This window comes from Grus americana, chromosome 26 (assembly GCF_028858705.1).
Source record: "Grus americana isolate bGruAme1 chromosome 26, bGruAme1.mat, whole genome shotgun sequence".
In the NCBI taxonomy this organism is placed as follows: Eukaryota; Metazoa; Chordata; class Aves; order Gruiformes; family Gruidae; genus Grus; species Grus americana.
The window spans coordinates 5,509,270-5,522,486 of record NC_072877.1 but is presented as its reverse complement, the minus strand read 5'-3'; the positions used below and the strand labels follow the sequence as shown (position 1 = coordinate 5,522,486).

The following is a 13,217-nucleotide window of genomic DNA, read 5'->3' as shown; positions in this document are numbered from 1 at the left end:
GCTGGCAGAATCGTGACGGGTTTGTCTTAAAGAGGAGACTGACGCTGGTTTTCACTCAGACTTCCTGTCAGGAACTGGCGTCTGGGGAGAGGCGGGCCGAGCTGTCCTTACGGACGGGCCCCGCGTGCGGCGCAGGCCGAGGGCGGGCTGCGGGGATCAGAGGGCCCCCCCCGCCTCAGCCGGGGATCGCCGCACGGCGAGGCGGGACGGGCACTCGCGCCGCGGGTGGGTGTGTAACCCGCGTGGTGATTGGCTCCCGCCGGACGAAGGGGCAGGATTAAGGAGAGAGACGGCGCCAGGATTGGCTGGAGAGAGGGAGACACCTGTCATGTTAGCGTGGATAGGGTCTCGCTGAGGAAGGGCACGACCGCTGTCGATTGGCTGCTGCGCGGCGGTGGGCGGGGTGCGGGGAGGGTATAAAAGGGGCGCTTGGCGGGCCGCGGCTGTTGGCGGCTAAGGAAAGTCGGTCGGTTTGTGCGTGCTGCCGCTCGCTGCCGCCAGGATGTTCGAGGCGCGGCTGGTGCAGGGCTCGGTGCTCAAGCGGGTGCTGGAGGCCCTCAAGGACCTCATCACCGAGGCCTGCTGGGACCTGGGCTCGGGCGGCATCAGCCTGCAGAGCATGGACTCCTCGCACGTCTCCCTGGTGCAGCTCACGCTGCGCTCCGAGGGCTTCGACACCTACCGCTGCGACCGCAACATCGCCATGGGCGTCAACCTTTCCAGGTAGCGGCGGCGGCGGGGCCTCTCCGGGCGCTGGGACGGGGGTGAGGGAGCGGGCCCGGGCCTGAGGCGCTGGAGGGAGCGGGGGCCGCCGGGCCCTGGGAAAGGGGGTCTGTGAGGGGGAGACGTGGGGCGCGGGGGCGCCTTTGCCCTCGCCGACCCTGGGGAGCGGCTGCCGGTGCGGGTGGGGGCTGCTCGAGGCCCTTCCCCCATTCTCCTCAGAGCTCTCGCGCCGTTTTTTGCGGCGCGCGCGCGCGGGGCCCGGCGGCGGCGGTGACGTCACTGCCGGCGCGCCGTGGCGGGAAAGCCTGGCGGGGAGCGGGGGAGGCCCTGGCGCCTGGCAGTCCCCCCCCGGCCCTCGCTTCGCCGCCCTGCCAGGGCCGTGGAGATGTGGCGGGGGGGACGAGCCCGGGCTCTGCTCCTTCTGCGCGGCTCCGTGTGCCGCGTCTGAGGTGCTGACTGCTGCTCGCTGCCTTTGTTCTCACGCTGTAGTAGGCAGCGGGCACGTGTTCCTGCTCTGTCTGCTTGTAATCCTACTTTTTTTTTTTTCCTCCTAGCATGTCCAAAATACTGAAGTGTGCTGGAAACGAAGACATCATAACTCTCCGAGCAGAAGACAATGCAGATACATTGGCTCTAGTGTTTGAAGCACCAAGTGAGCGTTAGATTTGGGAACTAATTTGCTACCGTGATATCTTTAGGTAGCCTTTGTAAACCGTGCAGGGCTGGGAAGGATACTTCAATAAATACTTCAGAAATGGGAGGGGTCGCCTGATACTTAACCTCCTCAAAAAGTCTGGAGATGTAAGCTTAGTCAACTTGACTAATACGTTGTTTGTAAGAGAAAGACTCTTCTTTAGGCCACACACAGATGCTCTTGGTAGGTTGCTGTCCTCTTAGAGCCTACAAAAGGCTGTTTGACTTTCAGATTTCTAGCTCTAATTGAACAAAGTGGATCTTGCCATAATTAACATAAATTTACTTGGCAGGAGGGAGAGGGGCAGAACCTAAGTTCAGGATGATAACTTCAGAAGCACTTGGTCAAATCTATGTTTTGTTTCTTTAGATCAGGAAAAGGTTTCTGATTATGAGATGAAGCTCATGGATCTTGATGTGGAGCAGCTTGGAATTCCAGTAAGTGGCTTGAATGTCTGACTGCACTGTCTCTTAGAAATAGTGTTTTCCATGTTCACATCAGATTTGGAGTTTGAGCTTGTAATGTAACTTCCTTTGGAAAGACTAGACAAACTCAAGTGTGGTGGCTAGACCAAGCTTGGTAGAAGTTTAATTGTGATACTTCCTTTGCAGGAACAAGAATATAGTTGTGTGGTAAAAATGCCTTCTGCTGAATTTGCACGCATCTGTAGAGATCTCAGCCACATTGGTGATGCAGTTGTCATCTCCTGTGCAAAAGATGGTGTGAAATTTTCAGCTAATGGAGAGCTGGGCAATGGGAATATCAAGCTGTCACAGACCAGCAATGTGGATAAAGAGGAGGAAGCTGTAAGTTACGCATTTGTGGGTACTGTGGTGCCTTACCCTGGGGCCTGCGTGCGGTGTTCGGCAGAACAGTGGGCAGCGCTGGCTGCCTTTGCATGCGGTGTCTAAATTATTTGAGAGACTTGAGGGAACTTGTTGGATTTATGAGATCTGACGTAGCCGATGGTTTTCTAGGTTACAATAGAGATGAACGAGCCAGTCCAATTGACCTTTGCTCTGAGGTACCTGAACTTTTTTACCAAAGCCACTCCCCTGTCACCTACAGTAACCCTCAGCATGTCCGCAGATGTTCCTCTTGGTAAGTACGAGCAGCTCTCCTTGGCAATACCCTTGTAGAATGCTGCTGCCTTAGAACTGCATGAAGAACTCTTGATTGAATGGCTTTTCTGAAGAACCTTCTGAATACTCTTTTTTTCTTTCCCAGTTGTGGAGTACAAGATTGCTGATATGGGACACTTAAAATACTACCTGGCTCCAAAGATTGAAGATCAACAAGAAGGCTCTTAATTGGAGTAGGACTGAGGGGGAGATCTGGTCCTCCTTTGGGGAAGACAACTGATGTTGAGAAGGAAATGGTGGTGGTAGCAGTTTCAGTGCATTGGAGCATCATATGAGCACTGTTAGGCATGTTGTGTAGATAACTTTGTAAATATTTTTCAACTTACTACTTTGCTATACTGGTGTCATTGGAAATAGGAAATTTTGTTTATTCTAGTCGATTCCTGTGCTTCCAGTAATCTCTTAGGTGCTGTCTTAAGGTGAAATATCTTACTCCTTTCAACTTGAGTTAGAGAAGGGGTGCAATATTTAACTTGAGTAATGACAATGTTTCCTAGAGGTTCCCCTGTGGAACTGTAGTTGACTAGGGTTGCTGTTCAACTATGCCATGAGTTTGTTTGCCCTTACTCCATCCATTTATTTTTGAAGCTGGTATTCTAACTGAAACTTGGAAAATGGAAATAAAGAATATAATTTCATGGGTTTTACCCTGTTAAAACGTGGATGGATGAATCAATGCTTTGTCAAACTGTGCTAGTGTACTCTGATCTTCTCTGAAAGCAACTGCAACAGGCATGCCTGTGCTTTTTTTTATAGTACTGGAGTTCCCAGCTTCTGCTTTGTTCATTAGATGCTGAAATGAAGGGGCGTGGTTACAATGTGAGTTACTAATGGCTCCATGATGCTGTTTCCTTTAAGCGGAGGAGCTTTGTGAAACAGGTTTTGTGAAACAGGTTTTTCGCTGATGCCAGAGCTGCCTGTGGCAGTGGCTGTGCCTATAGCTGTCACTCTGGCTCTCAGTGAATTCAGAGTGTGTAGGCATGTGCTGTGGTGCTGTAGTGACCAAGAGTTCCTTGGTTTGAACCCTTCTTGGTTTTGGCTCTACAGTTTCTGGCATATGGATGTTAAGCTACTCAACAGGTCTGCGTGTGTTGTGTTCATCAGCTGCCTCTGTCCCACACCTTAAACACGCTTCTGTGACAAGTGCAGGGCACTTGCCTATGCCACCAGCAATTCCTCACAAGCCAGGATATTTGTGATCATACTGTTCCTATTTATTGCTGGTGAAGATACAAGGTTTACAGTGTGTTTCACCCTGAATGGTCGATCATGAAAAATAGGATTTGAAAACAGTTTCAGGCAGCTACTGGTTTTTTTCTTTTACTGTATTGCTACTGGCTAGCCGTAAATCCTTACCCCTCCGTCTGGAATCTGAGTGACTCCACTTTGTCACGAATGAAGAAACTGAAAAGCAATTCTGTTTGCTTGATCGGTGCTGCGTGGTAAGTAGTGCCGGCAGCCTCTTAGGTGCTGTGGGTATGCTTGTGTTTTTAGGAGGCTATCTACTTCCCACTAGTCAGTGATGTGAGAGTATCTTGAGCATAAACTGCCTGTAAACTTGACAGTCGGAAAACCTGACTGCTTTAGCAGAAGAATTTCACAAGGTGGCAGTACTGATAAACTAATTCTGCTGTGTCAGAATGATATGCCTACCATTGTGATAGAAACTCATCCCAGCTCAAAGCTGGGGGACAGGATTTCTCCAACCCTTGGCTCTTCATTGCTAGTAGTGCTAATTTATCAGTAGAGATGGCTTAGGCTGTGGTTTTCTGCTGTGATGCAGGCAGTTCCCTGCTTGGTTTTCAGCTCCCACATCAAGCTTTCTCTCCAAAGCACGCCCTGTTTATTCTCTTGAACTGTCATAGCTTGCTGGTTAATTCAGTACCTTCAAGAAAACATCTCCAAAGCAAGATCTTCAGCTGCCCTAAAGTTCAACAATTGCTGAGTTATTGCCCAGACCAGTAGTAGTGGATACTTTGGATAACCAGGAGGCTTTTTCACTCCAAATGTGATGCTTTTCTGATCAGATTGCTGTTGTGGTACCCACAAGTACACACGTGCTTCAGCAAAGAACCAAAGATTTGTGATGTTGAAATAAGGAAGGATTCTGGTTTTAATGATGTGTGTAAAGCTGGGCTAGTGATTGAAGCAAATTCTTTTTGGTGCAACCTCCTGCTGCAGGAGGGATTGCCACACACTTGTTTGTGCTTTTCTACTTATAGATACATTGTAAAAACAAGCCAAATGGTTTAATAGCTTATTTTTACAGCTGTAATAACCAAATTGAGTAGAAGAAACATCAAATTGAGTTGTAAGAAACATCCTTTGATGTTAGTGTCTATGCACTTGTGTACTGTCTGCTTTCTGGATAAATCCTTAAAGAAGCTGAATGTTTACTTTGCCATTGCTGTACCCAAATACTGAAATTTGAGATGTTACCTTTAAAAAAAACAAACACCACCACATAACACCAAAACACCATCAAAAAAAAGCTGGGGAGGCTTAGTAAATGCTGTGTGTGTTTCTCCATGTTTGAGAGTAAGCTTTTGAAGTTTATATTTAGACTTTCTTACCAAGGAAAAAAAGAGGGAGAATTCTTTGAAACTGAAGAATAGGCTTTTCAGGCTATAAATCCAGTGTGTATTTTATTAATTTAGAGGAACTGGAACCGTGGCAACTCCTGCAGTTTCCTTTTTGGAGCAGTTGGAGGAAGTGGATCTCCAGCTGTGTTTGGTCTGATGGGTTAATACTGTTCCAGGCACCAGAAATAATTTTCTTGTCTGTCATACTTAGCCCTAATGGAGGGCTGTGCTGTGTCTGACAGTTTAATTTTGTCCAGATCTTCCTTTAGAAATCCAACTTTATTTCAAACTCTATGTAGGAGTGATGTGTACGAACACGCTGTTTCACAAACAGTCTACAAATGCAGCCCTGAAATGACACATTAGTTCTGGTGGGTCATGCGTGATGTGGGCCTGGGTGACCCAGGACACGGGCTGTGCCACCCTGCCCAAGGGCACTGTGATTCCAGCTGCTAATCCGGAGTGTGAGGCTGAAAATAACCCAGCAGAGCTGAGCCAGTGAGAGGCTGCTGCTATAACCTGGAAGGAAATTACTGTCATCGGGAGTAAACTTCCTGGGTTGTTCTGCGGCCGGGGCAGCGAGAAGAGAAGCAGCAGTGAGTGAGATGGGTTTGACCAGCTGTGTGAATAGTAGGTACCTGTCTTTGTGTGGTTTTATTAATGTTCTGAAGCTTTGTAAGGCAGGGCGTGCAGGCTGCAGTTTTGGGGGAGTTTTCAGACATATTGGGCACTTCCTGTTTAGCAGCAGAGAAACCATTTCGTGTCTGGAGCGGGGGGGGGGTCGGGTGTGTTATGTTAGGTGTGAGGCTTGGAGCTCTTGAAAAGGCAAGTAATTACATTCCCTTCCGTATTACTGGACAGAGACGGTAGGAAAATATTTTGCTCTTACTTGGGGGATAAACAGGATTTTGGCTTTAAGTGCCATGTTTGCATTTACTGGCAGGCTCCCCTTGTGAGCCTGCGCTCTGCCCCGGAAGCCTTCCCCCAGGCAGTGTGCTGCCAGACTGGGTTTAAAACATGACGGTAGCGCATCGCATTACAAAACTTGAATTACAAATGTGATTCACCATTTATTTACCTCTTAAAGAGCACGGCACTGAGCTCGTTTCTGATCTTGAACCAATATAAAGCACAAGGAGAGTGAAGCTTAGTGGACTTGAACCTGGCCCTGAAGCATGAGGTCTGAGAGTATTTTTTTGCATTTGTCCTTAATAGCCTCTTTCTTGTTGGTAAGGAAGGTAATGGGAAGGGCAGGACAATTTATGTGAGTGTAAATAGGAAATAATTCCTAGGAAGCCACTAGGAATAACCTGGTAAATAATGGGACAGTCAGTAAGAAGTGCTGTGGTACTGAATGAAATGGGGCAGAGTCAGGAAATCTGCTGCATTTCAGATGTGCCAATTTCTTTTGGCTGCTTCCCCTCCTCCATGTCTACCCCCCAGGCATATGGGAGTCTTGGGGGTGTTTGAGTCCTGTGACCTGAAAAACAGGTATGTGTAAGGAGCTGAGGATGTGAGTGTTACCACCCTGTAGGTGGGTGATATTTCCTTTATCGATGGGGCTAGAAATGTTTTCTCTGTGCTTGGTTTTTTTGCCACAAAAAGGTCAAGTTAAAGGTAAACTGTGGGGGTTTGAGATCAGAGGGTGTTGGGTTTTTATAAAAAGTCAAGTTTAGTGCAGGAGGAACAAACCTAATGGCAGGGGAATGTGCCAACAATTAGCAAGAGGGAGACAAAGGATTTCAGCTCAAGCAGACACTAAATATTTTGAGGCGATGCTATTACCTTGGATGCTGAATGGTGTTATGGGAAAAGCATCTTTGTCCCTTCCTGTTGGAACAGTTGGGATATGCACTTGGTTTTCTTTTCTGAGAAAGTATGGAATAAAGCTATTCAAGTTGGAAATTTTGGGAAGCCTATTTTCTGTTTGACTTCAGGGAATCGTAGCCCTGGGCTGCAGTGCAGGTTCAAGGCTGTGGGTCAGCAGACACCCCACCCCCCCCCAACCCATACGTCCTGCTGGGAGGAGTTGTCAGGCCCTGTTCTGTGGCTCTGCTGTGAGGCAGGGATGTGTTGCCAGGCCAGATCCAGGCTCCAGCTCCTGAAAAGATGGGCACCAAGAAACAAGCTGGCTCTGCCCCTCTCCTTTGGACTGTTGCTGCTGGCAGCAAAACCACAGGGCTTGGCTTCATGGCACAGGGGAATTGCAGGGTATGGCTCTGGGATAACTAAATACAGCTCTACCCTGAATGCTGCCTCCCTCGCAGCTAGGCAGTGACCTATGCTTTTTTAGCTCCTTGCTGGTTTTTTGGTTACCTCATCAACTAACCACTCCATCCCCTTGTTGTGTTCCCTCTGAGTCATGACTCAAGCTGTCTCAGAAATGACAGCTCCATTTCATTCTAGTTTCCAGTGGGGTTTGGTTTATTTTTGCAAAATGGATCTATTGCAAAATATCCAGCTGGTTGAGAAGCTGCTTTTCATAGTTCTGGTTTGGGTTTATTTGCCAGTGTCCCTGTTTAGAAATAGCTGGACCTCAGACATCTCCGTGCTGGAAGTGTGATCTTGCAAAATGAGAGCTGGTTTATACATTGTATATTCTGGAATTTCTCTCTTGTTTTAAAAGCAAGTTCTACCTTAATTTGATTTTGCTTTCAAATATTGGCAAACCCTGATGCAGCTATATTCATGCTTTTGTATTTTGGGCTTAAATACAAAGCTTTGTTTGTTCTTTTTCATAAATTAAATCTTATCAAAGATGCCTCTTGGTTAGTACAGGCTTGACACTTTTGTTTCTCTTAAGAAACTTGATCTGTGTGTCAGAGCAAACTGGATGATAGAGTCTGTATTTTTTTTTTGGCTATTCCTTGTTCTCTAGGATCTAGCTGATGCTGAAGCTTCCTTGTAATGATGTCATCACGTACAAATCTGACTGCTGGGATTCCCAGTAGCAAAGTCAAATATTCCAAGCTCTCCAGCACTGATGATGGATATATTGACCTGCAGGTAAAAAGTGGGGAAGAAAAACCTCTTTCTGCTGCTGCTCTGACTGTAAACTACTAGAAAAGGCAGCTATAGGTCTGCATGCTCATGGGAGGCTGCTTTTTTTTGTTCATCTCTGGTAGAGCAGCCTCAGCTCAAAGGTACAAAGCCACTTGAGCCCTTCTCCAGAAAATCTGTAGAGCTTAACTGGAAACAAGATTGCTTGTACGGAGCCTTGCAGCAGAACTGCTGTGCCTTTGTCCCATATCATCTCTGCTAGCTGTGGGATCTGCATCTCTGTCATGGTACAAGTGGATCTGTGCCAAGTTAAGCTGTTTAATATTTGTTTTTTCCATCCAGTTCAAGAAGAGCCCACCAAAAATCCCCTACAAGGCAATTGCACTGGCTATTGTGCTCTTCATGATTGGGACCTTCCTCATTATCATAGGAGCCCTTCTCTTGGCAGGATACATTAGCAAAGGCGTAAGTTGTTTGATTACACTATTACAAGTTTTGCATTGCTTGCCTGTTCCTCAGAGGCTGCCATGAACAGTCAGTGTAGAAATTCAGAGCAAAAGGCCTGTAAGAGTAAGTAAATCCCCTCCATGCCTTGCTGGTGTTTGACAGTCCTATTTCTCTGGCAGTAGAGCCCTATGTCTTCAGTTAGTAAGTCTGGAGCAGGTTCATAGCTGGACTGGAGATCTGTCAGGGAAGGCTCAGTTTTCCTGTCTTCCCTGAGGTACAGTTTCTTTTTAATGCTGCATCCCTGCAAAGGTCAGCTTGCTGTCCTGGAAAAACTTCTTGGTGGGATCTTCACTCTTCTGGTGAAGACCATCGGGTAACTTCTGTAGGAGAGAACCAGACCCCCCATATAGGACACAGCATCACTGTTCTCGTCCCTCTGTGTTCATGATCCATTGATAGGGGATCTGTTTGTAGCTGACTTGGTGTTCCTCTGGGGCACACTTCTCTTACCTTGTGCCGTATGGAATTGTTTTATGGTTGGCAGCTGCTACTTATCATTGTGGAAACAGCAGCATTTTGGCTGTATCGGAAGCAGTCCAGGCACAGATAGGACAGCTCACTCTCGGCTGAGCAGGCAGCACCCATGCTGTGGCTGGCAGTTTCCCAATGTGGTTAGTGTTAGGAGGTGCCACCCATCCCAGCTGAGGGAGAAGTTCAGTTGGGAGTTTCCTGTAGCCAGGGGGAGATGCCAGACTGGGGAGGAGACTTCGAGCTCAGCCTGGAGAAAACCGAGATCTGTCTGATTTAAGATGAATTTTCAGTTTTTGTCAGCTAGCCAGGCCTTGGGGAAAAACAGTCGTGACAGTTTGGTGAGGCAGGACTTGAGAGAAAGGAAAGGCTCCCCTGATACAGATCTCTTCTTACTGCACTTGCATATCTCTCCTCTCTGCTGCAGGGAACGGACCGTGCCATCCCCGTGCTCATCATTGGGATCCTTGTGTTTCTCCCAGGCTTCTACCACCTGCGCATTGCATACTATGCTTCCAAAGGCTACCGGGGCTATTCCTACGACGATATCCCAGATTTTGATGATTGAACAATGTATTTAATTGCATTATAATTAGGTCGGTGGTAAGAGCTGTTAGTTACCTTGGATATTGGGGGGAACTGTAAGATTGTAGATGGAATATATCAGTCATGAGCTGCCAGTTCCTGGTTTTGAGGGGTTTCAGGGTTTTCATTTGGGGGAGTGGGTGCTCGAACATGGAATTGACCAAAAGATTGCAACATTAGGTGGGAAGAACATGTGATTTATTGTATCTTTTCCTCTTTTGGTTGCATAATGCTGGTTGCTTTTAAGAAGTTCTTCTTGGGCAAGGCAATTCTAGCAGTTTTCTAAAAATAGATGAGCCAATTCCAGCAGCAAAGAGATTGGTTGTTCTGACTGTTTTATAGAGTTTATTTTAGTTTTCAGTGAGATTGTGGTTATCGTTGGGTTTACCTTTGCAGACAAACACCATAGTTGAATTCTCCTTTTGCTCTCTGTCCATCAGAAATGCTTCCAATCTACTTGTCCTGTGCTAGTCTAGAGTAATGTAAGTCAGATGTGTACAAGAGGGGGGAAACTGCACTTGCATGAAATAACTTACATGTAGTGCATTTGCCGCACAACTCTTCTTGTCAGACTGACCAAGCTTATTTACTCAGCAAACACATTCTTCAGAAGCAAGCTGTTTCCCACGCCACTGTTACTTTTGGCAAAATCCGCTTATCCTTTAAAAGGACTGTTGTTGGATTTTGCTTATTATTCTAAACAAACCAAATGGATATGGGGAGAAGAATTGGTATCCAGACCAGGATTCAAGTGTCTAAATACCCACACTAGTCAAAACCAAGATTTTTGGTATTGGAGACACTTGAATTCCAACTGTCTGCATGTGTATTTGGAATCACTTTGTCCTTGTGCATAACTCCCTAGACCAGTAAAAAAAAATCTCTGTATAGTTTGTACTGAGTAAATCCCACTTGTATTGTTTTGCTAGCTTCAGTGATAGGTTATTTGGGAAAACAGATTTGTAGCTCAGTTTATGTAAAGCAAAAACTGTCTCTTGAATTGGGAATGAAATTGATGTCCTGGGGAACAAGTACATGACAAGTAGTGATGCAAGTTAATGTATTTAATATGAATAAACTTCACTATATTCTGTGTACAAATCTTAAGCTTGTCTTTTTTGCATTCACAGATCTGTGTGCTAAAAACTGTTCTGGGCAACCAGATTAAGGCTTAAGCTGAATCTGCTGATGCTTACTGCTTCCAATTGCTAATGTGGTCACTCCAGTTGGCATTAGGCTTTGCTGAGCTAGCAGCTTTGGAACAGCTCCATCTGCTCTCCAGGACCCCTGGCTGACTTTGGGGCAGGGAACCTGGGATTGCCCTCCCCAGTGCAGCAATCCGCAGTGCCCTGGATACTGCAGGGAAATGTGCTTCTCCAGAAGGTCAGGATCGGCTTTTTGAACCTCACATGCAGCCCTTGTTAAATATTCAAAGACCTTGGGACTTCTAATTGCTATGTTTCAGGGTCCAGATACCCAGGTCCTTTGTGCAGTCTAACAGGAGCGGTGTCTGAGAATGGCTTGCGGGCTGGTACCGATGCTCCAGAATTGTCTGGTGTGCTTTATGGACTGAAAACTTTTGAAAGGAAGAGGGGCAGGTATCAGTTAGTGTGGAGCAGGTCCATGGAGAGATGTTGAGAACAGTGCTGGATGAATGCCTTGCTCTGAAAGTATTCTTAAAATTACCTTTTTTCCTCATCCAATGTTCTAGATTAAACCCAAAGCCTGAGCCAAGATCTTTTTCTAACCTACATCTCTCCCTTGTTTGGCTTAATTGGTTTGCATGTGCCCCAGTGTTGCAGTCTGAGGAGTAACTGATTGAATTCAGGATCTCCCTTTCCATCTCTGAAGGCAACAACTATGTGTGTTCTCTCCTGCTCTGCTGCGTCACGCTGGCCCTCATCTGTCTCATGTTCCTCAGGGCCGATGGCAGCCCTGCTTCCCAGATGTCATCTACAGCTTGGCAGCAGCTGAAATGTGTCAGTTAAAGCTGGGTCTGGCCAGGAGAGCGGCTGCTGACGCAAATTCATGGATCAGGGGATAAGAATGTGGATTCGTTTGGGTTTTGGGAAAGGAGGGAGGAAGTGGAAGGGAAGTTTAGATGGGGAAAGGGGAGGGAGAAGATTCTTTCAAGTAGGGCTGATAGATGCAGAAAGTTGGGAAGCCTAGGTGGACTAAGAAGGATAAGTAAACGTAGGGGGCAGGAGGAGAACATACTGACATTTGTGGAGGAAAGGCAATTAATTATTTTTTGACAGAAGCAAAGTCCTCAGGCGGTGTAGTATAAATAAGAACAGTCCTTGCCCTAATGCTTGCAGGGCTGTCTGTACGAGGGATGGCTACAGGGAAATTTTCCTCTCTACAGGGACTGTTTTATATTTAATTTGGAAAAAAGGAGATACTTCTAGGAAAGAAAAAGGTATGTTGACCCCTGGAAAAATGTAGATCCAGACAACTGCATTCTTTGAGTTGACATAGTGCATTCTAAGCATGGTTTTTCTCCAGAGCGTGTAAGTCTGTGGATGCTCAAATGTCTGTTAACTGTCTAGCTGTGGTGTAGCTAATGGCCAGGGTTTGATTTTTCTCTTGCAAAATAGCATGAGTTTACACTTACTTCAAGAGACTGGAAGACTTTTACTACAAACATTTTGTTCCTCTGAGCCTGTTCCATACCATAGCAGTGGTGCTCCTCTGGTGTAGAATGGAGTGTAATTGGTGCTGTCAGCTCTTATTTGTTAAAATGCTACATACGGATGAGGCTTTCCTCACAAATGGGGCTGTTTTGGTGTCTCTGTGCTGATCTTTTTAATTTTCCCTCCCACTCTGCCACACTGTGGACCTGCATCCATGATTTGCATGGCTGGCTTGGCTCCTTTGCTGCCTTCCCTGGGTCCCCAAATGCATTGCTGTACCCTTCCCTTGACTGCGGGTGCCAGATGCTGCTGCCAAACCCCACAAGTAATGACTCTGCTCCTCAATTCCCCTTCTGTAAAATCATGAGTGGCAGGGGTTTGGGGAGAACTGACTAACCCTCATTGCTGCGGTGAGTAAGAGGAAAATGCCTGTGAAGAAGTTTCTGGTTCTAGAGCAGGGCTTGAATGACAAATAAGGCACTGACCGAACACTGATGAATGAGGATAATACTGAATAGCTGTTTCCTCTACTGAGCATCATCCATTCTGGGCACTTGGCAAGGCAGCTGTCTCAAAGAAAAAAGTCAGTATTTATATAGCATGGCAGGGGATTATTATGCACAGAAGCTTTGGAGAAAACCAGGCACCTAGATTTCAGGCTTTTCTTGAGCTTAGGGGTGCTCAAATTCATGTATCCTCAGGGATGTTCTTCTGTTGCTGTTGTACAGTGTGTTTATACTCATGTACTTCACTTAACACCATGCAATTGCTGGAAAGATGTTTGGAAATGTGATTCTAGAGTCCTCTGGCCTGAGCTACCAGTGGTGCCAGAGAAATTCCCCTGGTGTATGATTTAAAATGAGTCTTTGCTCTTATAAATAAA

The 13,217-nt window shown here is 46.5% G+C and overlaps 2 protein-coding genes across 4 annotated transcripts; both read left to right on the top strand.

Moving 5' to 3' along the window:
• The first annotated feature begins 413 nt into the window (after positions 1-413).
• Positions 414-3,217, top strand: PCNA (proliferating cell nuclear antigen). Its single transcript, XM_054804462.1, has 6 exons — positions 414-723; positions 1,278-1,375; positions 1,787-1,854; positions 2,029-2,223; positions 2,395-2,518; positions 2,645-3,217. The coding sequence occupies exons 1-6, from the start codon at positions 503-505 to the stop codon at positions 2,725-2,727; spliced, it is 789 nt and encodes a 262-aa protein (XP_054660437.1). The 5' UTR covers positions 414-502; the 3' UTR covers positions 2,728-3,217.
• A 140-nt stretch (positions 3,218-3,357) lies between these two features.
• Positions 3,358-10,802, top strand: TMEM230 (transmembrane protein 230). Of its 3 annotated transcripts, none has more exons than XM_054804469.1 (4): positions 3,358-5,771; positions 8,020-8,147; positions 8,484-8,606; positions 9,544-10,802. In XM_054804469.1, the coding sequence occupies exons 2-4, from the start codon at positions 8,049-8,051 to the stop codon at positions 9,682-9,684; spliced, it is 363 nt and encodes a 120-aa protein (XP_054660444.1). In that variant the 5' UTR covers positions 3,358-5,771; positions 8,020-8,048; the 3' UTR covers positions 9,685-10,802. The 3 variants fall into 3 exon arrangements, with proteins under 3 accessions (XP_054660444.1, XP_054660445.1, XP_054660446.1); XM_054804470.1 differs by having other exon boundaries at positions 3,358-5,775; XM_054804471.1 differs by lacking the exon at positions 3,358-5,771 and adding an exon at positions 5,920-6,321.
• Positions 10,803-13,217: the final 2,415 nt, after the last annotated feature.

What these genes read in the sequence shown, in the direction of transcription:
- PCNA (XM_054804462.1), top strand. Translation starts at nt 503, where the DNA reads ATGTTCGAGGCGCGGCTGGTGCAGGGCTCGGTGCTCAAGCGGGTGCTG. An exon ending in TGGAGCAGCTTGGAATTCCA is followed by an intron (nt 1,855 to 2,028) that starts GTAAGTGGCTTG and finishes CTTCCTTTGCAG; the next exon opens with GAACAAGAATATAGTTGTGT. An exon ending in TGGATAAAGAGGAGGAAGCT is followed by an intron (nt 2,224 to 2,394) that starts GTAAGTTACGCA and finishes ATGGTTTTCTAG; the next exon opens with GTTACAATAGAGATGAACGA.
- TMEM230 (XM_054804469.1), top strand. Translation starts at nt 8,049, where the DNA reads ATGATGTCATCACGTACAAATCTGACTGCTGGGATTCCCAGTAGCAAA. An exon ending in ATGGATATATTGACCTGCAG is followed by an intron (nt 8,148 to 8,483) that starts GTAAAAAGTGGG and finishes TTTTCCATCCAG; the next exon opens with TTCAAGAAGAGCCCACCAAA. An exon ending in CAGGATACATTAGCAAAGGC is followed by an intron (nt 8,607 to 9,543) that starts GTAAGTTGTTTG and finishes TCTCTGCTGCAG; the next exon opens with GGAACGGACCGTGCCATCCC.